General features: G+C 40.7%; 1 protein-coding gene across 4 annotated transcripts in view; it reads left to right on the forward strand.

Annotated features, from left to right (window-relative positions):
• Nucleotides 1-27,411, forward strand: part of MAPRE2 (microtubule associated protein RP/EB family member 2) — a 92,890-nt gene that overhangs the window by 63,281 nt on the left and 2,198 nt on the right. For all 4 annotated transcript variants that reach the window (XM_052788475.1, XM_052788477.1, XM_052788476.1 and 1 more), the window contains 4 exons: nucleotides 2,494-2,639; nucleotides 4,635-4,848; nucleotides 16,511-16,650; nucleotides 20,889-21,047. In XM_052788475.1, the coding sequence (XP_052644435.1) occupies nucleotides 2,494-2,639; nucleotides 4,635-4,848; nucleotides 16,511-16,650; nucleotides 20,889-21,047 (659 nt within the window). The remainder of the gene's footprint in view (nucleotides 1-2,493; nucleotides 2,640-4,634; nucleotides 4,849-16,510; nucleotides 16,651-20,888; nucleotides 21,048-27,411) is intronic.

Consider the following 27,411-nt stretch of genomic DNA (forward strand, 5'->3'; position numbering starts at 1 on the left):
CAGTGTTTAGTTCACTCCATGTTTGTATGTTGCCTCTGTACTTCAGGAAGGAGCATTTTAATGAATTGGGTTTGCCAACATAATAAAATCCTCCTGTTGGGGAAATGGCCCGGCAGCCAGCTTTCAGTGTTGTATTAGAGACCAGGTTCATGCTGTCATGTGGATGTAGTCCAGTGTTTTCTGCTCTTGAGTGTTGTGCAGACCCAGGACCACCTTCTGGCTGGCAAATGCACAGAAAAAACTGCCAGCATGATGGGAAGAAAACACAAGGAACTATCGTAGCTAGAGTCTTAAACCTAGTACGACTCTATCTAAAGGCATGCAGAAGGAATTTGCATTACCAGCAGAAGGAGAAAATCTCATGTGAACACTTTGGGTTTCTGGTTTTCTAAAAGGATCTAGATGAAAGGTTGCGCAGTGCATTTTCAAGGCCTTCAGGCAATTACTTAGATATCAGAGTAAAGCTTATAATTGGGGTATGGGGAGGATGAAAGGACAGAGTTAGGAACAAATTCAATTTATAACATGAAATGATTGCATAATAATCCTTTTGCATGAAACTAAATAGTAATAAATGTAGTCAAGCCATGCATTATCTGTATATCCATGCTTTTAATTGTAATGTCATTTTTCTGTTGCCACATATATACCAGTTCTCTTGCTAAGGATGAGTTTTGAATAACTAATTGTGTTAGCTTTCTATACGAAGATGCAAATTTGTCATCTGATGTTTGTAACTTGCCAGAAGGCTCCTTCTCCTTTAGGGAATATTTTACTTTGATTCTTAATCATATCAAAACCATTGCAAAAAGCTAAGCACAAGGTGTCCTTGGAAAATCAGATTTTTCTTATAACAGTTCCCCCCTGCCCCCCAAAACTATGCAACGTAAAGAGAATTTTTTTTTTAATGGCAGTGGTTTTCAGCACTAAAGCTTGATCTTGCTAAATCCACAGCAAAACTGGTATCAGTATGTTGGGAAACTTTTTTGGGACTCCACTCTTCAACTCTGCTTCTCTTTTGGGGAAGTTACAAGCTCTGTAACCCTTTGTATGATGGTTGAGTGGATACAGAGAATAAGAAGTACCTCATGCATAAAGTTGTTCCTGTCAAAACACATGCCTACCCATGGAGAAAAATGTCTTAAAGTTATTGTTGCCTCTCCTGTAAAACTGGGCAAGCCAGGTGTCTGCTATGTTAATTTGGTTTCTGCATGAGCACTCAGCAGAATTATTTTTTGATAAAAATCGTTGTCATTGATACTGGGCTGAAGCTGTTAGGTGAGATCTGGACACTTGTTTGTCAAAACTGATCTGCACTAAATGCACAAAACTCCTTTTTGTGGAAGTGAAATTGAACTTGTCAGGAGTAATTGGGCGATCACTTCCCTGCCCTGTATGCTCAAGCGCAGGGGCTGCACATTCTACAGCCCTCTGCTCCAGAAATGGACTTCATTGAATCTTTGCTAAGTATAAAGCATTTTGTAGAAAACTCTCTTCTGAAGAACTGAAATTGGTTTTCCTCTGATTTCCTCAAACATTTTCATCCTTAATTTCCAAACACTTCAGTGTGTCAACAGTAAAGACTTATTTTGCAAATGGCAGTGACATGATGATGTTGTAGGAGGAAGCTCCCTGCATACAAGAAAAGGCTGTCTCTATTAGCTGTACTCAGTACACCGTTTAGAAATTTTTCCATATACTTGCTGCTCCGTGCTGCATTAGTTATACACACACACACACACACACAGAGGCACCCCCCACACACCTAGTACTGCGTAAGTTCAGATAGCCCTCAAAGTTGAACTTAGAAAACTTACTGTTTTGAGTGAGAACTGAAGCTGGCAGCCCAGCTTCTGAAATCTATGGGTGAACTATGCTTAAATCTGCTTATTTAATGCTTTTCTCAGGAGATGAAAATCAGTAAGGATGTTTGTTTTAGAGGGGTGGGAACTGGCTAGTATGTTTTAACAAGCTGGAGATTTACAATCTTTTTTTTTTAAGTCATGGTTTGATATAATCTTAAATGATTGCCTTGGACATGATTGGCATTCAGTTACAAGTGCCAGAAGAAAGATGATCTTGGCTTGGTTGAATTCAGGGGGCTGTGAGGATTGAGGGAGCTTATAAAGAGATTTCCATTTTGACTGTGATCTTCTCACAGTATGGACAGTCCTAGTGTGTATAGGGACTCCAAGAACATCCATTTTATACAGAAGTAAGATTTACTTTGCAGTAGTCATGGTGGTTCTTCAGATGGTACACAACAGTGCATCATGCATCCAGACTGAATGGAAAAAACCCACATTTAATACGTCGCACTGCTCAATGTACGTAAGACCAGTAGATCTTGGGTGCATAGTGTGAGGTTAAATTACAGCAGAGACATATTCAGCGTGGTTGCTTCTTCCTCATGCTTTCTGCTAATGACATTAAATGCCATTTGGTCTTAGCTGGGTGCATCTGAATTAACATCAATGCATTCTCTTGTTATAGGAGCAGCTTACTGCCAGTTCATGGACATGTTGTTCCCAGGGTGCATTAGCTTGAAGAAAGTAAAGTTTCAAGCAAAGCTGGAGCATGAATACATTCACAACTTCAAACTTCTACAGGCATCATTTAAAAGAATGAATGTGGATAAGGTAGGTACTCTGTATTTGTTTTTCAATTACTACAAGTTTCAAAAGTTGTATAAACTGGGTAAAATGAATAAATAGGGGAAACAAGCCTCAAAATACTTTAAGTCCACTTTTTCAACTCTTGGACTTGGAACTGGAGTTACAAGTTGTATGTGAAGCTGTTGTTCTTGACCTTTCATCATCTGAAAAGGGTATTTAGGCACGAAGGAAGAAATTTGGCATGCTTCATTTAGGTACAAACTGAGAATTGAGTCCATGTGTCTGCTGTGGAGTTGTGCAGCATAACTTGTTATATCTTAATATCAGAGACCCTTTTGATAAAATACCATGTGTTGGAAATTCCTTACCATCAGTGAACCTTAATTTTAGATAGAGTAAAATTACTGGTGACCTGAATTTCCAACAAAATAACTTGGAAATATGCTGTTCTTCTAAGTATCCCGTGTTTCCTGTCCAAAACAGGGTTTAAGGAATTTAAATTATTCAAGAACTGAAATAATTTACCCAGTGATTCAATAGGTTGGACAGCACATGTGATCTTGTAAAGTTAAGAATGGAAATCTCTTAGAAAATGTCTTGTTCAACCATAAGGTATCGGTTTATACTTAAATGTGAGAGTTTGACAGACTCACCAATATAACAACTGTGTTGATAAAAATGAACAATGAAAGTTATGTTGTCATACTTTTAGTTCTACACGGATGTATTACCTGTATACCCTTCAAAGGTTCTGCTCTGGCTTTTAGTGTTGCCTTATTCTGAAATTTAAACAGTCTTACTAGAGTCCCATAAGACTTTCATAAAGCACTGGAAAACCTTCATTGTTTCCTGAAATGTTGCAGATGCTTCTATTTACAGTCTGATTTGCTAGTGAAACACTGGAAAGCCTAATAAAGTTGACATTGTCAATTTTTCTGTAGAGAGCAAACTTGCTATACCATCTCAGTGTAGAATTAAGATACAAGTGGAACAACCTGAAAGGACATGCAAAATGCTACATTAATCCTTGTAGGAGTATCATAGACTTATAAAATGCTGTACAGTTGGCTTAACCTTGAAGAAGAAACGAAAATTGCAGTGGTTTTAGGTACCCTTTTTCCAGCTGAAAATTAAATGCATTCAGGAGGCATTAAGATCCATCTAACTTGGATGGAGAGTTAACTCCATCTAACTCTTTAATCAGCTGTATGAATTAAGCAAGGCAGGGCAACCCTCCTTCTGCAGCTGTAGTCCCTGTCTACCCACAGTGTCTGGGAAGCTTGAGCACTGTAATATCAGCCTAGGACACCTTTTGGAGGTTTCATTTCTGTGAAAAAATTTGCAGGATATGGAGACATGCTCATAGCCTTTCTTTTGTTTTACTAAAACTTGATAGACATTTTAGTCAACTTCTGCATGTCCACAAACTGTTCTATGTATAGCTATATATGGAATGGAAAAAAATTACAAGTTTAAAACCTCAGGGTTAGTTTGTATGATGAAAATGTACTACCAAAATGTAGGTTGGTTTGAACTTCAGCATGTCTTGGAAAAGCTGCTGGGTTTTTTGTAGTTCAAACAGTAGGACAGAGAGCAAGAAACTCCCGTCTGGACCTTTTGAAGAATTGTTCATTTTTATTTATGCCCAACTGTAGCATGTCCATTAAAAACAAAAATCCCTAGTTAGCTGAATATAGTGTTACTCCCAGAACAGCTTCATTCATCATGGCTGTCACTGCAACAAGAAAAGAGTAACTCTGTGGAAGAGCAGTTACAAAGGCTGACATACACCCACTGTATAGCCGCTTCAAAGGCTGCGTCTTTGTTTTGGTTTGGTTTTATTTCTTATTAAGAGCACTTGCAAATCCACCATAGTTCCCTTTCTTTTAGAAAGGAAACAATGGCAGAAGAATATATGCTGATATAGTTGCTAGATTTTTTCAAATAAGTGTGTATATGTAATTTTTATATTTAAAAATGGCAGTGATATATTATTGGAACCTTTATTCTACCTTTCAGGTAATTCCCGTGGAAAAACTGGTCAAAGGGCGCTTCCAAGACAACTTAGATTTCATTCAATGGTTTAAGAAGTTCTTTGATGCTAACTATGATGGGAAGGAGTATGATCCTGTGGAAGCTCGACAAGGCCAAGATGCTCTTCCCCCACCAGATCCTGGTGAACAGATCTTCAACCTGCCCAAAAAGTCTCACCATGCAAACTCTCCAACTGCAGGTATTTTGCGTCTTAAAGAATTCCATTTCTGTCTCTGAAGACAACTATAAACTGTGATCAATTTTACATAAATACTGTTTAAAAATTATTTCCTCATGTGGGTGGGCCATTCTTTTTGCCTTGTCTCATAGACTTAGCATCTGAGACGGCAGAAGTTAACTTCTTGTGGTGTGTTCTAGTTTGGCCCAGCCCTGTTGAGCATAGGGTCTCCTCCACTGAACCCTTGATGTAAATGATGTGGATTCTAGTGATGTCTGATGGTGGAGAGAAAGGCATTTAAGCTTCTTGTTGCTGAAAGTGGTATGTGTAAGTGTATTCAAGAACATTAAATGGAACGTGTTCCTTTCTCACACCTCCACCCTTATAGGAAATTGCTAGCACAGGCTGATTTCTTTTTTTATTTTTTATGGTGAGTGAAATGCTTCCAAATCTTAAGGGCTGACCAGAAGGAAAAAATTAAATTATTTGTGTTTTTTATATGTCCTTATTGTTCAGGTACGCTAGTCCTCTTAGGTGAACAACATACAAGTATTGCTCTTTCTCAGAGAGCTCTGTCTTCTAACTTTTTATTTTGTGTTTGTACTGGATTTTGCTACGATAGAGTTAACTTTCTTCATAGGAGATTGTATGGGGCTATGTTTTGGATTTGTTACCAAAACGGTGTTGATAAGATGGGGATGTTTTAGTTATTGCTGATCAGTGCTTACACAGTGTCAAGGCCTTTTCTGTTAATCACATTGCCTTGCCAGTGAGGAGGCTGGGGGTGCACAAGAAATTTGGAGGGGACACAGCTGGGACAGCTGACCTCAACTGACCAAAGGCATATCCCAGACCATATGAAGTCATGCTCAGCAGTAAAAGCTAGGGAAAGAAGGAGAAGCGGGGAGACACATTTGGAGTGATGGCGTTTGTCTTCCCAAGTCACCGTTATGCGTGATGGAGCCCTGCTTTCCTGGAGATGGCTGAACACCTGCCTGCCGATGGGAAGTGGTGAACGAATTCCTTGCTTTGCTTTGCTTTGCTTGCGTGGCTTTTGCTTTACCTATTAAACTGTCTTTATCTTAACACACGAGTTTTCTCACTTTTACCCTTCCGATTCTCTCCCCCATCCTGCCATGGGGACAGTGAGTGAGCAGCTGTGGGGGGCTCAGCTGCCTACTGGGATTAAATCACAGCAGTATTTCTGGAACAGGCCAAAGAACTAAGCCTGATCTTTGGTGTTTATCTAATATGGGCATGACTGGTCACTAAGCAGATGCCATTTTTTGATAACTGAAAGTCAAGTGAACAGGAGAACAGCTACCATTTAAAAAAAACCCGATCACTAAACAAGTGTTACTGGGGTTGATTGCCTGTACGCATATAGGTTTGTGCATACAGAAACACACATGCACACACACTTAATTCCTTTATTGGTTTGTCCTGGGTTTACCTTATTCATGCTAACCTATTCCTTAAATAAGGATTAATTTTCAGTTGGCTTAAATCTGTGACCTGTCTTCTCATGGGCTCAGATACGCACTAATGCTGGCAAAGGGAAGGGGCAGGTATGAGACACACTCAGTTTTAGGCTGGCTTATGCTCTGGAATCATACCCAGATTTCAGTGTTCTGCTCTGATCACTTCTGATGTCAAAGTGGGGCATACTTGGCCAGCTGCCTTCAGCTCATTAGTGCTTCCAGGAAATTGAGCACCTAATAGCAGACCAGTGCTACTCTGGGCTTCTAAAGCTTGTTTACATCTTTGTTTTGCACCGTCTTGTGTCTGAACTTCTGAATTTCAGGGCCTGGTACACTATAATTTCCCATGTGATGTCTTGCACTCCCTTTGAAAACAAAAAAACCCCAAGTGCTAATGTCACAATGTTGTCCAGTTGAGAAATTGGAGAAGACGCTTTTATTAAATACAGACTTTACCATGCTTGTTAATTCTTCTTGCAGATGGTCTGTTTTTACCAAAGTCACAAATGTGTCATCCAAATTAAAGCTGTGGAGGTGACAATTCTAGAGAAATAGAATAGCTACTGGAGTGAAACCAGCCAGCTGATATGGAGGATAATGCAGTGATCTCATGTTGTGTTGCTGGTTGTGTGAAGAGCATGTCCTGTAGCTTCCCAGCCCTTGTATGGAATAGGACAACTGAGATACAGTGTGATGGGTTTTGGTAAGATCCTGTGGCTGCAAGAGTTAGCTTTTTCGTGGAAAGCTTCCTTCATTATTAACTTAAGTATTGTCCAGAAGTATGACAGGCAGGATGCTAGTTTAATTTCTCTTGAGCTGAGGAGGGGGGGTGTAGACATTACATGATGCTAGGTGAATTGAGAGTTCTAGCTTTTATTTCTGCTTGCATTTTAGAATAGGACTATTTCAGTTAGGTGTCAGTCATTCATAGGTTTATTCCATTTCTGAGTGAGCACATTTTCATTTCACTGATGTATTGTGCCTTTGTGCCTCGCCTCACCACGTCATGTAGCCTGGTTGCTTGAAAGGATTTGAGCTCTTACTGGGTGCCTGTTGATAGAGGACACTCTGGGAGGAGTGTTGTATGCATCTGCAAGCTTGTGTGTGCCTCATCTGCTGTTCGGGAGTAAACTGGGATGATGTGGAAGCAAGTCCTGGGTAGTTGGGAAATTGCCATGCAAGATGTGCTTCTGTACCTCTGTCTTGTGCATACGCACACTTAGCTGGAAATGAAAGAGTATTCATAACGGTTGTTACAACAGCCATAATATGCCCATGTGAACAAAACAAGTGTAGCCATTTATATGAAAAGGGCAAAACAGAAGGTCTCATGAGTTCTCCTGAAGCAGGTTAAGAATTCCCCACCCCATCTGGAGCTTCATCTTCCTTGATGATATAAGCCCAAAGAGGGAATATACGCCCATGAGTAAGTACAACATCAGGTGGCATAGTTTAAACTGCTATCTATGACTTTTATGTTGATTATTTTGTTACGCTGCTTTCCTGCATCTTCGGTGAAATGGCTGAGTTTTGAGCACAGCCATACTTCCACTGACTTTGTTGTGGGAGCAGTAAACATTGTCGGCTGCTTGATGCCATAACCTCGTACACCAATGCAGCAAGCGTTTGCCAGCGTCTGTAGCAGTTTGCCACAGTAGTTTGTCTCTTTTTTGTACATTTTTTTAATGTCATTTTTCATTTGTGTGATTTGCTCTACATTAACACTTAAGCTTTGAAATATTAGTACTGCCTTGTTTCAGTTCATTAACAAAACAGAAAGAAGCAATAGTGAGAGAAAATAACCAAGAAGATCATTCAACATAATCCAAAAGGTTTTAAACAGCATGCAGTGGACATATCTAAATGTATGCATCTATTGTTTAGTGTCAGGAGCAAGCAGATATATGGGTACTCATTCATACTATATTTTTGGTTTTGAAAGACTTTTACATCTGCCTAAATTGATCAAATATATACATTTCTAAAGGAATAATTTATTTAGCTAATAGTAGTTTCATATGCATTTCAGATGATTCCTGTTGTTCTACGGAATAACTTTTCCAGGGCCCTTTGCCAGAGTTTTGTTTTTGAGTGATTTAGGAGGTGCTGATCTCTTTAATTATTCATCATTGCTTTATAACACTTTGTTCTAAACTGTATTTTCAGAGGTAGACTAAGGTATGTCTTTTCAGTTAACAAGAAAGTGGTCAAATCCTTAAGGACTTCTCTGAAAGCTTACCCAAAAAGGTACTGGCATGAGTTAAGAATTATTTCTGGTATTTTAATCTGATGCTGAAGCTTGACAAGACCCATAGTATCAGGTAGTTCCTTTCCGTACCTATACATGGGTATTTACCTATATCTCTGCAAATGCAGAGTTTGGTCTTTATTTCATTTAAAAAAAATGCTTTTAAAACTACCCAAAACTCAAGAAATCTGAAAATGCACTGGGTTTTGTGTTAATTGGGGACCAGGCCAGCAGCCATGGCCCTACCCCTTCCAAAGGCAATCCAACTGAGGAGTCAGTGCAGGTCAAGGATAATGCAGCTCGGAAATGGAAGCGTAAATAGGTCCCTACAACTAATCTGCTGTGCCACCCTCGCGTTGCCTTGTCCCTTCCTTGAGAGACAGATCGGATTTGTTGCCGAGCTGACAGCAGTACGGCAGGTTGGTGGCTTTGGTGACACATGTAAAAGGCTGCTTCTAGAAAGAGTAGGAGCAGCAAGGATTTGCCAGGTAAATGCAGCTCCCTGCTGGGGGAACGAGTATGTTTTCATCCTTCGAGGAGTGGAGCCAGCAGCACAGACCACCACTGCAGGCTCCCTGCCAGCAGCACCACAGCTGCTTTTAGATATAATGCCATCTGCCAGCCCTGAGCTGGCTTTCGATCTCCTACAGCCTCTGCTCTTCTCTAATGCAGTGGTAAACAGCCTACAGATGTAGAGTCAAAATCGTGGTAAGGGATTAAAATATTAGGGCATTGTTGTTTGTGCCAGTTCTAATGCTCCCTGTGGAAAATAGCAGAAAAAGCTTCATCTGATCAAATTGAAAATGATGATCAGGTTGTCAGGATTTTAGCTTAGTGTCTTACGTAAGTATTCCTGTATGTCAGAACAAATCCACGGAATGCTGCTTTGTGTATGGGTGTGGGGTGTCAAAAATACGCGGGTAAAAGACAGCTTAATAAAATTAATTGTTAACATGTAAGCTAAAAATGCAAGGGGTTCGTAGTTCTGAAGGCTGTTATACATTTTAGTTTGAAATATTCAGTGAGAGCAGGATGACTAAAGCAGAGCTGGAAAATACTGGAGAATCACATGAGGGCTAAAAATACTCACGCTATAACAGGGAAAATAACCAGGGCAGAATGAACTGTTTGTGCACGAGTGCTTTATATATAATGTGCAATGCATTGAAGAGCCAATTATGCAAGAAAAATACCTATTTTCTTTAGGGAAATGGTATATCCTACTGTGGCAGATATGCTGTAAATTAATTTTGAGGGATAAAAATACTCAACAAAACCAGTCTTTATTTTAGCAGCTAGTGATACGATTAGGACTCCTGGGGGACTAGAGAACTCCTTCTAATGCTTTTTTTTTTTTGCTGTCCACCAAAACATGCCACCTTTCTCCCCAGGTGGCAGGCAGTTGGTATTGGTGATGGCAACCTCTGCTTGTGGTGGCACAGTGCTCCAGGACAACGTGGCAGAGCTGGACATGGGAAGAGCCGCGGGGCAACAAACTGAAAATGCTTTTGTGCCTAGTTCATATGAGGTCAAGGAATTGTACTAGCCGATGAGAACAGCATGTGCAGTGACAGTGCTGGCCTGGGAGGTAGAGAAGAAAGTGGCTCAGCCTTAATACAGACACATACCTCCTCTGCCAGCATGAGGAGAGTTTTAATTTTTAAACCCACTGACCCCGAGAATTTAGACCACAAAGCAATGCTGCTTGTAGTGTGGGAGCCAAGGCCTTTTTTCTAGAAAGAGGACTGTGATTGAAAAACAGTGGTGAAAATTGCTGTCTTAATTTTCAGTGTACTGTGGGTGTGGTTTGAATGTCTGTGTTGCTCAAATTTTTGCATGATCTTTTGTATTTCAATAACAATTTCTTCACATATTTTCTTTCAGATTTTCCTTTTGAGGCTGCTTTCTCCTTATAGCTAAGCAGACAGTTGAATTTTAGAAAATGCAGGTTTTTAAGAGCATTTCAAATTTCAAATTGTATTCTTCTGTTAAGCCTATGTGGAATGGTCTCATCCATTGAAGATGAATGCTTACAGGCTTGAAGATGTTTCTAGAGAAAATAGGGATTTCAGTTGAGAAAAATTACTAGTTGCCATTAAAATGTTGGTTGTTTTAAATCTAAAGAAGAGTCTTCATTTATGATGGAGAAGAGGCTGTGGTTAGTTCCCATCTATCAAATCTCCTTCTATTAAAGATGAACTGAGGGAGTCATGCCATCAACAAAACTTTTTTATCTGACAAGTAGACTCCATTGTATGTTCTTGCTTGTATTGCTCTGTTGAAATTTGTAAAAGGTGCTTCAGTTTCAAGTATTTGTACACACTTCTCTTTGCCAGCTGTCCGGCAGTGATGATCAGAGTAGAGTGCATCAGACTGTACTGTAGCCAGCAGCAGTGGAGGTATGGAGAGCTGAGGGTACAGAGGAGTCCTGCCACCCAGGGGAAGTTAGTACCACAAAATAATTAGGCAGCTGCACCGCAGCATGTTGGGATGCTGAAAGTCGAGTCAGATTTTGTCTGAGGTCATTTCATTCCCATTAAGCATCATTTGTCATCACTTATGCCATTAAGCATCCCTAAATTGAGCAGTTTCTTGCATTCCAGTGTAGCTGCAACAATAAGCATGTGTGAATATTAATTCATCTACTGTGCTCACTCATTTGTTTTAAGTGGGTGGGGAGTTTTTTCTTTAGCTCATGAAGAAATTGCTAGCTCTGGCCTCTTGGTTTGGGGGTTTTTTTTGTTTTTTTTTTTTTCCTGTGGCATGAGCCAGGAACATTCATTTTATGAAATCCTTTAATTTGACTGAAGACAGACTGCGAGTGATTCCCAAATTCCACTGAAGCAGTGGTTGTGAGGGCTCAGCCAAGTCTCATGCTTGCTCAGGGCTTCCATTGCTGTCATGCCATCCTCATGCATGTCCACACTGTATTCATGCACGTGTTTTCTTGGAATTTTACATTAATATTTAATGGCGTACTAATTACTCATATAGCTTCAAGGAAGATTTCTCTCTAAACATTAAATAGGTCTCTTGTCTGCAAGACTGTGCTTGTGTTGTAGTGTGACCTGGAATTCGCAGCCTAGCTTTGTTGTACCCAAAACCTGCATAGTGCCAACATCCACTGTTTTAAATTGCAGAAGTGTACATCTGTTTGTAAAACTTACATCTTTAGCAAAAAGAATAGTGAAGCTGAAATTGGTGGGGACATATTTAATTATAATGGACTGACTAGTAATTGTTTCTGGAGCACCATAGATAGAAACCTGTAATGCATTTCAAAGCTGGTTCATCCAACTTATTTCAGTACAAGAACAAAATAATTTGTCTTTCAACTGTGAATTTATTTTTCCCATCTCTGCCAGTGTTATATGGGCAGGTACAAAAAGTTATCCAGGTGCTAACTGAAGCGGCTGCAATACTGTTCACAAAAAATTTTAATTGAACTCTGCACTGACCTAAAATCAGAGCTTGCTGTAACAGAAGTTCTCACAGAACAGTGGAGGTGGGAAGGCACTTCTGAGATCATCCAGTCCAAACCCTTTGCTCAAAGCAGGGTCACCTAGAGCGAGTTGCCCAGGACTATATGCAGTTGAGGTTTAAGCGTCTCCAAGGATGGAGACCCCCCCCTCCCAACCTCTCTGGACAGCTCGTTCCAGTATTTGATCACCTTCAGAATGAAGAATTTTTTTCTTATGTTTAAATGTAATTTCTTGTATTCCAATTTGTGCCCACTGCATCTTGTCCTTTGACTGGGGACCACTGAAAAGAGTATGGATAAGATCCCCCTGAAGCTTCTCTTCTCCAGGCTGAACAGTCCCAGATCTCTCAGCCTTTCCTCCTGTGTGAGGTGCTCCAGTCCCTTCGTCATCTTCATGGCCCTTTGTTGGACTCTTTCCGGTATGTCCGTGTCTGTCTCATAGTGGGGAGCCCTGAACTGGACCCAGCACTCCAGATGTGCCTCATCAGTGCCGAGTAGAGGGGTAGAATCACCTCCCTCAGCCTGCTGGCAGCGTTCTTCCCAATGCAGCCCGGGAGGCTGTTTGGCCTTCCTTGCTGCAAGGGTGCATTGCTGGCTCAGGACCCCCAAGTCCTTTTGTGCCACACTCCTTTCCAGACTGTTGGCTGCCAGCATGTTCTGGGGCATGGGGCTGTTCCTCTCCAGGGACAGGGCTCTGCACTTCTTTTTGAACGTCAACAGTAAGCTTGAAAGGGAATGGGGAATGGGTAAGGATAGGTAACATTTATGGTGCTGATTACAATGCAGTGTTCTCAGTGGTCAATGAGAAGAGCTGGTTATCAGGTATTTTTTTTAATATAAAATACTTGTATAAAATTTTGTGCTTTCTCAGAATATGTAAATGGGTTATATATAAATATTTTCATAGAAGATATGATGTTGGACAGAATTTAAACTGCTTGGATTATATAGCCCCTCTGAGCAATGCATTAGGAGTTATTCCACACTTGCACTAATTGACTGCAAAGCCATTGTGGTGCTCAACAGCGAAGTCATTAAGTCTACCAAGATCTTTTGTCTCTCTTTAAATATCTGGCTCTCTCAAGTACTTTGCACTACTCTACCAGCCAGCATCCTTTAATTCTTTTATGAAATTAAGCTTCTGTTAGAATGGGGGGCTTACCTCTGAGCCGATTCTAAAACTGATGCTTGAGAATAAATGTGCAGTAAAGCTTTTTTTTTTTCCTCCAGGAAACTTTAAATTAGAAATCCCTAGGCATTCTCTGTTGCAATTAAGTTCTATCCAGCTGTTGCTGATACAGTCTGAAATGCTCAGGTTATTTAGCTGGTTTTTATCTGTGTTATTGAAATTGGAATATCTTCTTCATTTAAGAACTGATCCTGAGCAGCAGAGCAAAAGTCGATTTCTTTTGATTTGTCTGGACGTTTTATAAAGCTTAGTAACACTTTGCTGTAGAAATTCAAAAGGCTTCGTTGTTTTCAAAGGAGGGCAGAATATAATGCAGTGTATTGGTGCTATCCAGCCCTCTCTGCAGACAGTGGTGATGCGGGCTTGCTCAGCATGCTCTGGGAGGGTTCCTCAGCTGCAAATTGGAGAGAATACCTGGGGATTAAATGTTTGTGCCTGCTCTGTCCTTATCTCTCTCTGCAGGTTAAAAAGAGGTGTGTACTTAACGATTTGGCTTTCTGTGATCAGCACCCCAATCTACAGAGAACTAGCTCACTTTGCAGGGCTATTGAGCGTGAAAGGGAGCAATATGCCGTGGCTGCACACCGTGCCTGGCTTAGGTCTTGTACCATGACCCCCGAGGAGAAATGGCAAAGAACTAATAGGCCAGGAATGCTGTCCTAGAAAAGCTGAGCAGCTTCTCGTATGCTTGTGTACAGGTGTTTGCTGCCTAGGTAAAGTCCAGTGCTCCCTTCAAGTAGAAGAAGGGTAATTGGTAGAGGGGGGAGATGCATTGACCAGCCAAGGTTTCACATTTGAAGGTCCATACCTTGTTTTATAGCACTTAATTTTCAGTCGATATCCTGAACTGCATCTTGCAGGTGTAGAATACAATAAGAAATAAACATTGATACCTTGGTTTAGTATACATCTCTATTATTTTCAATTTTGTATGGGTAACTTTTGCAGTTCCATGTGATACAAGTATTCATTAAATAACTTCAGGCCCAACTAGAATGCTATAGTCAAAACGATTATTTCACGTGTGTTTATCTTGCGTATTTCAACACCAGTTTTCTTCTGTTTATCTGCTAATCCAAATGAAAATTATTTTCCAGGCTTTGAGAGCACCTTAACAATCCTCCTCTTAAGCAGCTGATTTTTAGTCAGTCAAAATGTGGACTGAACCTGGAAGATGTGTAATGAAGGCAGGGTGCTAAAGTTTATGAAATTGCCTTAACAAAGAAATACCAGCAGAAGATCTTGGCATTTTTAATGTGTTTCCACAACTGATTTATTCTTTGCTGATCGAAGTCTGGTGTGAAAAGAAGTTTAATTTCAGGGATGTATACAACATTGAATTTTCCTGACTTTAGCAAGTCTGTGTACTGTATCTGAAATCTGCTAGAGGTGAGTTTGTGTATGTAATTGTAAGGATTTAGGCATGGAAGTTATTGGACTGGAGTGACCAATTTAAAAAAAAGTATTTTATATTTTTCCTTATTTGTCTCATTTTCAGGAGCATAGAAAAGGAGAGTGGGTGTCTTGTACAGAAATGCTTACACAAGTCAACTGAATTATCAAGTTGTTTGTTTATGTTCTGTTGGCATTAGGTGACCCAGTTAACACAGAGTTATCCGTAGAGGCGGGAAGCTTCAGATGCTTGTTACAGAGAGGCCTGTGACTAAATCAGAAAAGCCTAAGCTAGCTTGGTTAAATAACCCATTGCTGATCTCCTTTCCCATTGTTTTTCGGCTCCTCCAAGGGACCACTATACACAGTTCGAGGTCAGTGAGACTGTCGGAGCTCCAGGGTTTGGTCATATGGCCAGCCTCACAAGTCATCTTTCTCCCCCTCCTGCCCTTCTCTGCCTTCTTGTGATTTCTTCCTAGTAACGCCTTTGTAAAACACTGGTTTTACAATGAATTGCTTTAATAAAGTGTTGTCTGACACTGGGGATAAGTTGTGGAAATGACAACTTAAAACAATATGTAGTGTGCCATAAATCAAATCACCTTCTGGGAAGAGCAGCTGGCGAGGTGTGGGCTGGAAGGTGGTTGCTGAGAAAGCTGGGGCAAATCCTTCCAGGAGTGGTGACTGCAAGCTCGGAGCTCAGCTGGGTGCTTGCTGGATTTGGGCTTTCTCCCTCATGCTGTGTGGCCCAGGCTTCAGAGCCAACAGCATTTGGTGGAGGAGTGTGGCCATGGAGCCCATCAGCAGGTCCGGGCAACTGTGTTTTGCTCTTTGTAAGAAACAGTGATAAATGTGGGTGCTGCAAAGCAGGGCTTCTGATTCACATGCCTGCTTAATAAATCCAATAAAATAGGTTGGAGAGAGGGCCAAGTTTTGGTCTTAACCCAAGCGATTTCTGTACCAGATGTATGTCCACTGCAGCTGAGGCTTAGTCCTAGCTGGTGGGAATAAGGAAAAGGCTATGAGTCAGAGTACAGTGCCTGTAGCAGCCCAGGCAAGGTGGATGGCTGTGAGCTGGGCACTTATTCACGTACCAGGGCTGAGCGACTAAATCAAACCGCTGACAAGGAGAGGAGAGATGGAGAGGCAGAGCAAGGTGTGAGGAGCTGGCTGTGAGGTTCATGTGAAGGCACTGTGAACCCTTTCACATAAACATTCCTCTGCTCAGGCATTTACGTGCCGCAGGCATTGTGAAAAAGAGTACCCGCGTGCAATCGTTACTTGCCTTTTTTGCTGGTAAAGATGTTGTTCCGTGTTCTGGCAGATTTGCAGTGCAAGTCATTAAAAACAAATAGCACAACTGAAGCAGATCAAAACTCATCTTTTGGTCACTATGGCAACTGCGAGTTCACTGATGGATTTAATTCTGCGTGCTCTGTCTAAACTATCAATGCCCTTGTCTCAAGGATGGTTTACATTTGAAAACAAAGAAAGCACAGTTTAGCTGAGTTTTTCAAGTCTGTCTTTCTCCAGGGGAATTGAAGATAGATCTGTACACTAAATATTGGGCTGGGGGAATGGTCTGTTAATGGCATATTTTTTAAAGCTGAAAGCTGCTGACAGCTAAGGGAACTTTATATTCTTAGTTCAATGTTTATTTATTTTAGTTTGAGTTACATCACTCTCAGTAGCAAACTCAAAGTAAAACTGCTAGAAAATGTGGTTTTTCCTTTCCCGAGGTATAGCAGCACTGGAACTTCCTCCACGGTCACCTTGAAGTAACAGAGAGAATGGCTGGCTGTAAAATGAATACTTTTGTTTCAGTACCAGGTTAATAGGAATGTATTTATCATGGGGATACATCTCGATTGTTATTTATTGTACTTTTTCAGGTGCTGCTAAATCCAGTCCAGCTTCTAAACCAGGATCAACACCGTCTCGCCCATCTTCAGCAAAAAAAGCTGCACCAAGCAGCTCAGCATCCAAATCAGATAAAGATTTGGAAACTCAAGTCATACAGCTCAGTGAACAGGTAAATTTGTTTTAGGCATAAAATTAGATTCATTCATTGTCGCAGGCAGGCATGAAATCTAATATTGCCCTCTGTTGAATAATGCTCTCCAGAATTATGAAGGGACAAAAGATTGAAATAGCTCAGCTGGGAAGAAAAAAAGTGATTTATTGTTAAAAATAACATCTGACAGAGATGACTGGTGTTTGCCAGTATTTTTAAAAGGTGATCTTAGGAACGATAGGTAAGTCTTGCTGAAGTATAATTTTATTAGATTTTGAAATGTATCTTTTATTTCACTTGGATAGGAAAAATCCCAATAGTGTCTTTGCTCTTGTGTATTACAGATTTGAAATAAATCATTTTAATGTGTCATTGTGGAGAAAAGAAGCCTGTTTGTAACACCAAGGTGTTAGAGATTTGCAGCTGAATCGAGAGTAGCTCATTGCACTCTGCTTTCTGGAAGGAAGGCGTTAAGACAATAATATGCCTTTTTCATTTAAAAATGTGATCTAGCTTTGTGAGAATACTTAGTTATATTATAAATAATGTTGGGCAATATAATTAATAAAGTTTCAGAATTTCTTTAATGTTAGGAATGTAAGGGCTTAATTTTCATTTATGCTATGGAGCTTTATGCCACTCTCTCATTCCTGGACATGCAAGAGTGTCTGCACTAGACATGAATAAGTAGCTGCATCTGGCTCAAGACTGTGATGTCAGAATGGTGTAAATGCCATGAGTATAAATGAGGCCTAATCCTTGTATTTGTCCTGGACAAGGGAAAACGGAAAGGAAAAACCTCGTATTTTAGAGCCTGAGCTGCCTGGCAGCTGCATTCAGGAAGAAGTCATTATTCTGGATCAAGTATAATTTTCCACAATTATGGGCATTTCGGTTTCAGACTTTCATTGACCTGAACAGCAAAGATTTCAGTTTGTTGGGGCACTGTTTGTAAATTCTTGGTTATTGTTATGTACTTAAGGTGGTGGATGGATAGCCACATCCCAAACATGATGTCCTGCAGATTCAGTGTAGAATTCTGAGCAGCAGAGAGCACAACAGGGTCCACCAGCCTTCCAAATGGGCTTTTGATTGTTGCTGTAACAGCAAAGTTTTTAAATGTTGCACAAGGAATGGATTTTTTTTTTTTTTTAAATCAGTGTAAGAATGGAGTTCAAATGTCAGCGTAATGCAAGTTAAACCGTGACATTTGTACTCAGAAGTCAGAATGTGTTCGCTTCAGCAGAAGAGTTGGTTGGGATCTGAGCAACATAAAAATGTTTGATCTTTAGTAAAATAGGCAGTCACTATCACATCCACTGCTAATGTATTCCTAGCACGTTCCATGTGTGAAAACCTTAAGCTTTATATACAAATAACCCTGAGGGAAAACTGATGATTTCCCTCATCACCAAAGAGGAGATGAAATTTTGAGATTTGGAAAGTTGGTGTATTAATAGCTAGTTTTTAAGAGACCTCTTTTAGCTAGAACTGTCTGGAAGGCTTTTTTTTCATGCTGGCGGCATTTGGTATCTCATTTCCCACTAATGGTTACTTGTGGACCCTGGGCATAGAACACAAGCCAAAAAAACTATGCTGCAAGCAGCTCTGAGCCAGGTTTTTCTGACCCCCAGTCTGAACATGCTGGAAGAGCCAAATTGCCTGTTTTTTTACCACTCTGCAGCAACCAGGGAGGTGAGGGCAGCAGCCACTTTTACCCCTTTGCTGTCTTGATTATGAGTAAGAAAAGTTGAATGGTGTCTGTGGATATCAAATTCCTATGTGGATGTAACAGATTTTTGTTTTTTTCCAGCCCTTTCATGAATGGCAGCTAAGGGAGATTGAAACATCTGAACTTCCGTTCAATTTGTAGTGGAAAAATTTAAGTAGTGGGGCTGTCCATACGCTATATTTTACCACAGGGTTGCTTAATGAGCTATTTGCAATAATCGTAAGCCATCCATAACATTTGCTACTTTAATGGCTCCCAACAATCTTAAAGTTTCTCTTAAAATGGTCTTAGCTATTGCCTTGGTCTGTGCTAGTGTAAATTAAACACTTCCAAGGAATGTCACTATGTACTGGAACTTGATTACCCATAGCATTAAAATGCTAAAGTGGTCCCTGCTGTGTTTTTGGTCTGTGCCAGCTAGTACTCTCCCAAAGAGTTTGAGTGCAGGTGAGGAGACAACACAGACCAGGGACCATTACATATGGAGAATGGACTCTTACATATGGTGAATGGTCCCAGGAACAGTTAACTGTATGCTAGTATACACCCAGTTTCTGAAAACAGCACCATCTTGGCTGCATGTCTACAATATGTACTCAATCTTCAACCTGGCTCTGTAGTCCTGTGAGTATTCATGCTACCAGTAAGTGCCATCAGAGAAGTGAGCAGTTAGTAAGAACTGCTGCCTTTGCACCCATTTAACTGGATTGCAGAGGGGTACTTCTGGTCCAGAAACAGAGCACAGGAGTTAACGTGCACGGTTCCTCGTGCAGGATCAGCCTTTTGGCATGTTCATAGAAGGAAAAAGTAGGATGTGGATGTGCTAAGTACCTGAAGAAAAACAAATTAGTGTGTCACGGACACATAGTTGATATGTAACTGAAGAAAAGCATATTTGGTTTGGTTACAACATTTACTGTATACTGTAGTTAATTAACTATGTGCATATATGCATAGTTTAATGATTCTGTTTCTTGAAACGGAGTGAATGTGATAGAATGAACACGGGAGAATGCCTTCATAGTAAATCGGTCAGAAGGGGAGACAGTCTGAGCTATTAGCTGCCAATGTTTCAGCAGTTCATTGTTTTCCCAAACTCTAGCAAGCACAGAGCAAGAGATCTAGAAGCAGTTATGTTCTTGTTCTGTCTGGATGCAGGTGTTCCTCTCAAGGAATATGCTGCTGCAGATCCAGAAGACATGTCTTAAATGTGAGGTCTTCATCTATAGACCAAAATGTTGTAAACTCTTGTTCCATTTTGCTATTCCTGCTTTCATGAATAAATAGTTAATTTTAAGGTGACCAGTCATTGTATCAATCATAGATTCAAACTGTCAAGGGAAGACTTGGGTGTCACACTGGGGTGCTGGTCAGGAATGGGTTAGTATGTGAATGAGATGCTCTGAGATCCTGCCCTGATAACAGGTCAGTTCTGCTGTCTGACACCTCTGAGAGTGCAATCAAAGGTCAGAAAAAGGCATCACTAGCTCAGCAGTTACAGAAAAATGAACTGATAGGATTTAGTAGGCTGTCAAAGCATTGTTTGAACTCTGCTGGTATTTTTACTAGTAGAAGGAATAAATCAGCTTGCAGTAGAACTGGCAACATATAACTTTCTATTAAATTGTATCAGTTAACTGCAATGTATTCTGATGGGATTTAATTTATTTAGAAAACTCATTTGTATAATTGCAGGCCTTAAAATGTGGATGCTAATTTGGCTGTAATTTGGACGTGATTGGGGTCAGTGTGTTTACTGTAGGCAGTTTCATCCGTGGTTATTTCTATTGCTTGTTACACTGCTGTCCTCCGAATTTGAGAGTCTGATTGTGTATACCCTATTGGGCAGTATTTTATCTGTTATGCTCCCACAAAATTGTTCTTTTTTAAATATATATTTATGTGTGTGTGTGTATATATATGTATGTATAAAAGTATATTGCAACATCTGTCATGATTTATCTGAAGCCTAATCATTAACAGCTATGTTGCCTGTAAATGATTTGCAGCAGTCCTGGTGGTAAAATTGAGACTGACAGTATAGCTTGAAGACTTGTGAACGAGGTTGCAAAGAGAAAGATGCTTGGCATTTGAGAGAATTTGTTGATAGAAACAGCACATTAATCAGAGCAGAAAGTCCATGGTGCAGCCAGTCACGGCATCAGAGTGCTGAAACATGGGTTTATAACAGTATGGTAAGTGGGGAGGCAGAAAAGGAGAGGTGAAAAAGTAGCCCTGATTCCTGAACTGCTGCTTTGGGTTTCACTATAAAAGAGCACTGAGAAGATTGACCTTTAAGGATCAAGGTTAAGATGTATCCAAGAGGCATAATGGGGGAGCCTGATTTACTATTCTCTCTTGTGTAAGGTTCAATCTAGCACTTCAGGAAAAAAAAGTGGACTTCATTTTAAGCTATAAAATTGAATATATGTTTAAGATTGTTTAGCATGCATAATTTTAGACTGAGTTGTTTTGTCTGTAGTGCACCTCACAGCTGATGCATCACATCTTGGTTTATATGCAGGTACATTCATTAAAACTTGCACTTGAAGGCGTGGAGAAGGAAAGGGATTTCTACTTTGGCAAATTAAGGGAGATTGAACTTCTCTGCCAAGAACATGGGGGAGAGAATAATGACCTTGTCAATCGGCTAATGGAAGTCCTTTATGCTTCAGAAGAACACGTAAGTTCAAGTTTAATGTCTTTTATTTAGACAAAACAGCTTAATTTCGTAACAAATTTATTGGCACAGTATTGGGTCATGTCTTATATTTAGGTCAGCAGAACTGTAGCAGCTGGGATTTCCATGCCTCCTCCCCCAAAAAGGAAGTTTGCATTTGCAAACAGACTTCAGCTTGGGGAAGGGATTCAGGAGGCTGGTTGCTTTTCACTGCTTCAGTGTAGGTTTTATATTCTAGGTTTGCTGAAGTTGATCTGAAAGGGGAGAGTGTGTGTCACAATATTAAATTGATTTCATATGGTTCTGAGCCTTAGTTTTGTTTTTTCGTCTTCTGCCCTTCTGCATAAAGCCTTTTGCTCGTGTTCTTTAACGTGTTGAAAATCACAGAAATTCTGATAGAGGTGCTGTTCAATGTCTACAGCTGTGAACCTTCTCTAGCCCATGTGGTAGTGTTGTAATATGCATGGTGCAGGTTGCCAAATACATAATTATATCTGCAGAGATAATGCTCTTTAGCATTTTTTTATCCTGTAGCTATAGGCAAAATTCTTCCTTGTGCAAACCCAATAATCCTCTATTACCAAAGTTTCAGAAATGTATTGTCTGCAAGATTAAGCAAGAATCTCATTGCATCTTAGACTTAGTGCTGTAGACGCTGAACAAAGCAAGAAGCTGCAAAGGGTGCTGGTTAAATTCCTCAGATACATTCAGGGATAATGATTCAGTGGAGATTTAGCTGAACTACTCCCATTCATGTTAGCTAAATCCCTGTATGCACTGTACTGACGATTGACCCTTCAGTCTCCAGCGGATGATGGCTTTGGCTCCAGAGTGTATAAGCATCAACTTAATCTCTCGGCAGCACTGTGGTACCATAGGCTGTTTTATATCTGTTCCCAGAAAGCTGTTGGAGCAGTAGTCAGCTGACTTAAAATTTTATATCAAAAGTAGTGCCGAAGGAACTACTAACTCATGTGCTTTTCTAAAAAACACTAGTAGAGCATAAATAAAAGTTAGGTGCAAGAGGGACATGAGCTTGCCGCTGACAGGGGCCACTGCTCAGATGAGAAGTGACAGGGGAAAAGAGGATTTGTTCAACAGTGCAGGGCAAGTGCTAGAGAGGAAAAGGAGGGGGAAACCATTATTTTCACAGGAATAAACAATAAGACAAATTTGCCAGGCATATGATAACAGGCTAAAAGAGTTACATATATATAGCTGTCAGAGAAAATGTCTTCTGGATTCAAGAACAGTGATTTATTTATAAAGCAAAGCCAGAAAAATCCCTCTTCTCCCCATACCCCTACCACATCTGTCTGTCTGTTGGCTTAAATAGCAAGTGATTCTGTGCCAAGGAATGCATTTGTTGCTTTTCTTCCTGCACTTTTCCTTACTGGCAGAGCACATTACAAAATGTTCTACTTCAGTCCACATCCCAGTGTTTTATCTGCTTCCTCCCTCCAAGCCTTTCTCTGATGAAAGCATCATCCATGCCTGCGCATGCACTACATATGACGACCGTGCCTTTATCTAAAATGCGTTTGCGGTTGGAGGCCGAGTATGTCACTTCAGCAGGAGAGCGCTGCTCCCCCAGAGAAGAATACAGCGGCCATTCCGCATACAATTTTTTTGTACCTTTTAGTGGAAGACTTGATCTCCTCATCATCTGGGGTGCATTTCTTCCTCAGCTTAGCAAATGGAATGTAATTTGCTGAGGAAAGACCCCAATGCATTAGCATTAAACCAAAGACTGTAGTTCCCTTGCTGATGCAGATCCTGCCTACTTTTTGTTTTCAGACTTTGCTGTCTCATTGCCCTGCTTTGCCCTTCAGTTCTGTGTTTTCTCCCTCTGTACTGAATTTGTCCCAAGTTAAATTCTGTATTGCAGCATTTTGCAGGTTAATCCCTCAATAACAGCAGTTCAGCTTTCCCAATCCCCAGATGGGAAATAGCCCCAATTCCCAAACCACAGGCAACTCCAGCATTGCAGGTTTCTTGCTAATGAGTTCATCATAAATCCAGCTTAGATTTTTTTAATCTCTGTTTCAGAGTGTCTCAAGTATACAGAGACAAAGTGGAAAAAAAGGATTACATAATTTTCAGGATTTGTGACATTTACAAATGATACTGCGGCCATGAGGCTTTTCTTCAGGAAGGGGATGATGCACAGGAGTGCAGCTCACACGTACTACACAAGTGATTCCTGACCAAAGCCTTGTGCTTGAATATTGTGACTAACATAAATTTGTTTTCAGTTCATACTTCCAATAACTGCTTGACAGCAATTTCGAACTCTTCCTTCCTAGCTGTAATTTGACAGGCATCTACTGTATTCGACATGGCACAGAGATCATGTCCTATTTTTCATACCAACTGTTCTTACTCAGAAGGGACAAGTCTCCCTTTATACCTAATTTTCTGTTAAGCTCAATTTAATCCTCCTACAAGAAAAAAAATAAGAAAAAAAATCTGGACAGCACTTGTGTCGTGGTTTAACCCCAGCCAGCAACTAAACACCACGCAGCCGCTCACTCACTCCCCCCCACCCAGTGGGATGGGGGAGAAAATCGGGAGAAGAAGCAAAACCCGTGGGTTGAGATAAGAACGGTTTAATAGAACAGAAAAGAAGAAACTAATAATGATAATGATAACACTAATAAAATGACAACAGCAATAATGAAAGGATTGGAATGTACAAATGATACGCAGTGCAATTGCTCACCACCCGCCGACCGACACCCAGCCAGTCCCCCGAGCGGCGAATCCCTGCCCCCCACTTCCCCGTTTCTGTACTGGATGGGACGTCACATGGTATGGAATACACCGTTGGCCAGTTTGGGTCAGGTGCCCTGGCTGTGTCCTGTGCCAACTTCTTGTGCCCCTCCAGCTTTCTCACTGGCTGGGCATGAGAAGCTGAAAAATCCTTGACATTAGTCTAAACACTACTGAGCAACAACTGAAAACATCAGTGTTATCAACATTCTTCGCTCTGAACTCAAAACATAGCACTGTACCAGCTACTAGGAAGACAGTTAACTCTATCCCAGCTGAAACCAGGACAACTTGTAAGTGATCACATCTCCCAGTAGCTCGTAGGTCCCCTGTGAGCATTGTAGGCTGTCAGGTGAATTCTGTGTAGAATGATTCGGAATGCAAGTATAGAGTTTAGTCCCTATAAAAAGCATTCTCCAGAGGTTTGATTATTGTAGTATTGCACTGAAGAGATTTTTATCAGGTTCATGTCATGGGGCAGTGGCGGGGGGGGGTGTAATTATTTTTTCAGAATTCCAAGTCATAGTGTAGTTTCAGTCATGTCACTTCATAAGCTTCTGTTTTGTTTAATTCAATAAAGGCTAAATTTTTAACACTGATTAATTTTTTTTTTTTTTTTTTTGGTCTTGATTTTGGTGAGTTTGAGTCTTACAGCACAAATATCAATCCATTTGGGTTCGTTGTCTTTAGAGGCTCCCTTTTCTTTTCCCTGTTATGGTTCTGTTTTAAACCTCATCATTATGTCTCTGCTTATGCAAAAGGGATGTTGTATCTGCTAGTGTCATTTAACATCTGGCTGATCAGTCTGTAATCCTTTGTAATTTTTAATTACAAATCGCTCATTTGTAATCCTACTTCTTCATCAAAAACATCAAAGTTGACAGAGAACAGTGTTAAAAAAGGATACATTTGGGTGGTGGGGAAATGTGGCCCCTACCACTCACGCTATGACTGCTATAGACAGCATTGAGAGCTCAGATAGTATGTAAAGCATTTGGTCATATGGTTTTATAGTAGGAGAGCTTCAGACTGAGGAACCAGAAGAGGCTATGTGTCTAGCTGTGAAACCCCAGAGGCATGTAGGTCTTGGCATAAAGCAAAAATGTAGGAGAGCTTTTGCTTTCCTACATAGGCTGTTCTGGTTCAGTTCACGGAGAAGTTGGGTGAATTGCTGACATTTCATCTATCAGTTGCTCAGCTCAAGTTTCCAAAGCAATTGCTCGAAATGCCATTGGTTCTGTATCTTTCTGCTCTAGCAGCTACTACATCTGCTGCTGCTTTTGGAACAGGCACCCAGCCCCCCAGCACCTGGTTTTTGTAAAGTCTAGCTCTTCAGTCTGCAGGCATACCTGAATAGTTTGAGGCAGATGGATTGAAGAGTCAAAAGAGAGCCCTTCTCGTCATGGGAGACGGAGATGACCATGGTCATGTGATCCAAGCCACAAATAAATGCTCTAAATAGATCTTCTACTACTTTCCTTATTAGGGGATGCTATTCAAGGAGATTCCACAGTCCCAAGGTAATTGGGCATAGTGGCTCTTGTCTTTCCCATTTCATGTGTCTATACAAGCTGTACATACTGAGAAGCACGTGTCCAAGTCTCAGAACAACTTCTGAGGTAGTCACATAAGATTTACCATTTCCATCAAAGGTAAGCCTGGCAAGAGAGGAGCCACCACTCTTCTTCACAGTTGCAGAGTAGGTTCCCAAGCCACTCCCTGTGGTTAGAGGCTTTTCCTATTATATGCATGAAAAGATAGCATGTACGTGACCGATAAAGTCTGCATGAGTGGGCTTTCTAATAGGTGTTCCTCATAAACTCTGCACAGAGAGAGCCTATGGAACAGGTGCATCCCAGAGCAGGTCACCTCAACACATAAGGAAGGTCGGGATAGATGGGGTTAAGGGAACATAGCTCACTGCAGCTAAACAAGCTTCAGTTTTCTCACCCTGTAAGGCAGGGTCACATTCTCACAGCTGTCAGATTCTCCCTGTGAAACTCCCGTTCTCTGCAAGTCTTGCACCCTTGCAGCCCATCACAGAAGTTGTGATTTTTAGATACTAGGCAAAAAGCCGTTTTGATGTGATGTACCTACTGTATGTAATAAGGGTATCGTTCCCCCCCCAAGGGGCCATAAGGTGCTAAACAGCAGTTGTCCTGACTGACATGCGTAGCTTCTACCTGAGAATAGCATCTGAGTGATAGAAAGCTTGCTTTCAATTGAAATTTGGCCGTTTCTGTATGTGGTAAACAGCTGAATATTTCCATTGTATCAGCAAACGTTAGGAAACTTGTTCTCCTGTTCTTGCCCTTTAGAAATATGAATATTTTATTGCCAGAAGGGAATTTTCTCATTGTATAAGCTGCTCTGAACTATTCTGGGAAAACTCAAATTATGGCCTTCCTTTTCTTTTAATTTTTGCCTCAAATTTGAAAACTTGGCAGTATCAATTTGGTGAAGTTTGTTGTTCAAGCTGCTCACTTCTAACAAAAATTGCTGGGAACCAGGTGAGTTCTGCAGAGGTACCGCATCAGGGATGCTGCGTTTTGAATGGCAGCTCAGTGTCTTGGAAAAGTGTTTTCCTTTGGAGCTGCCTATAGCGGAGCGCTACTAATGCAGGGCAGAGAGTAGATGTGGGGGATCTTTTCAGTGAACCATGCTCCGGAAAGATGGAAGCCACTTGAGAGGAAAGCTGTAAATGCAGCTGCACTTAATGGCAATACAGAAGTAATGCTCTAAGAGTCAGCCAGGCGTTTTGAGCTCTGATAACATCCAGGTCAACTCAAGATACCAGGTCTGTTGTCTCTAAATTGGAAATTGTTTGAAACTGGTGTCACCTGCAGTGAGGATCCAGCCTTCCCTTCAGTCAGGGATTCTTCTCCCAAGAGGGACGTATATTCAAAGAGACAGCTCTGGAAAATACTGTGCGTAATAACTGTGTGCAAAAGGGAAGTGTTTATTAACGATTAGTGCTTTTAACAGTAGCTCTATAAATCAGTGAATACTGAAATTTTTTTCAAAGCAAATGTGTTTGCAAGTCTTTGGTTGTTATTTCTGGATACTGCTAGAAATCACTGTTTTGGTAACCTTTGAACTCAGGTCTATGTTAGCATGGGTATATTATTTTAGGAAAGTAGTATGTCTGATCTCAAAAAGGAGGCTGAGGTTAATTTTTAACACAGGTGATAGCAGAAGTGTCTTGTCCATTTAGTGATATAAACCTAGAGTGAAGATTGTGCGAAAACTGCAGCAGACAGGTTCAGAAATCCTTGGACAAACTGAAAATGGGAGGACATCAGGATGCTATGATACAGCATCTACCTGTTGAGCATCTCAGTGTCTAGCTATTCAAAATATTCCCTTACCGGAACAGTATACACTCAGTGATCTTGAAAACTGACGCTTTTTCTGGGGAAGGAGAAGTACTGCATATGCATTGATTAAAAGCAAAGTAAATGCATTTTATTATAATACTACAAGATGCTGCTTTTCTCAGGTAACAGCTCATTTTGTACTTATGTGCATGAAAATTAGAAGTTAAGCTTTAGGCTATGACAGGCGCTGTGGGGCAAGATTACATGAGGAACACTTT

The sequence above is a fragment of the Harpia harpyja genome, chromosome 5 (assembly GCF_026419915.1).
Source record: "Harpia harpyja isolate bHarHar1 chromosome 5, bHarHar1 primary haplotype, whole genome shotgun sequence".
Classification (NCBI taxonomy): Eukaryota; Metazoa; Chordata; class Aves; order Accipitriformes; family Accipitridae; genus Harpia; species Harpia harpyja.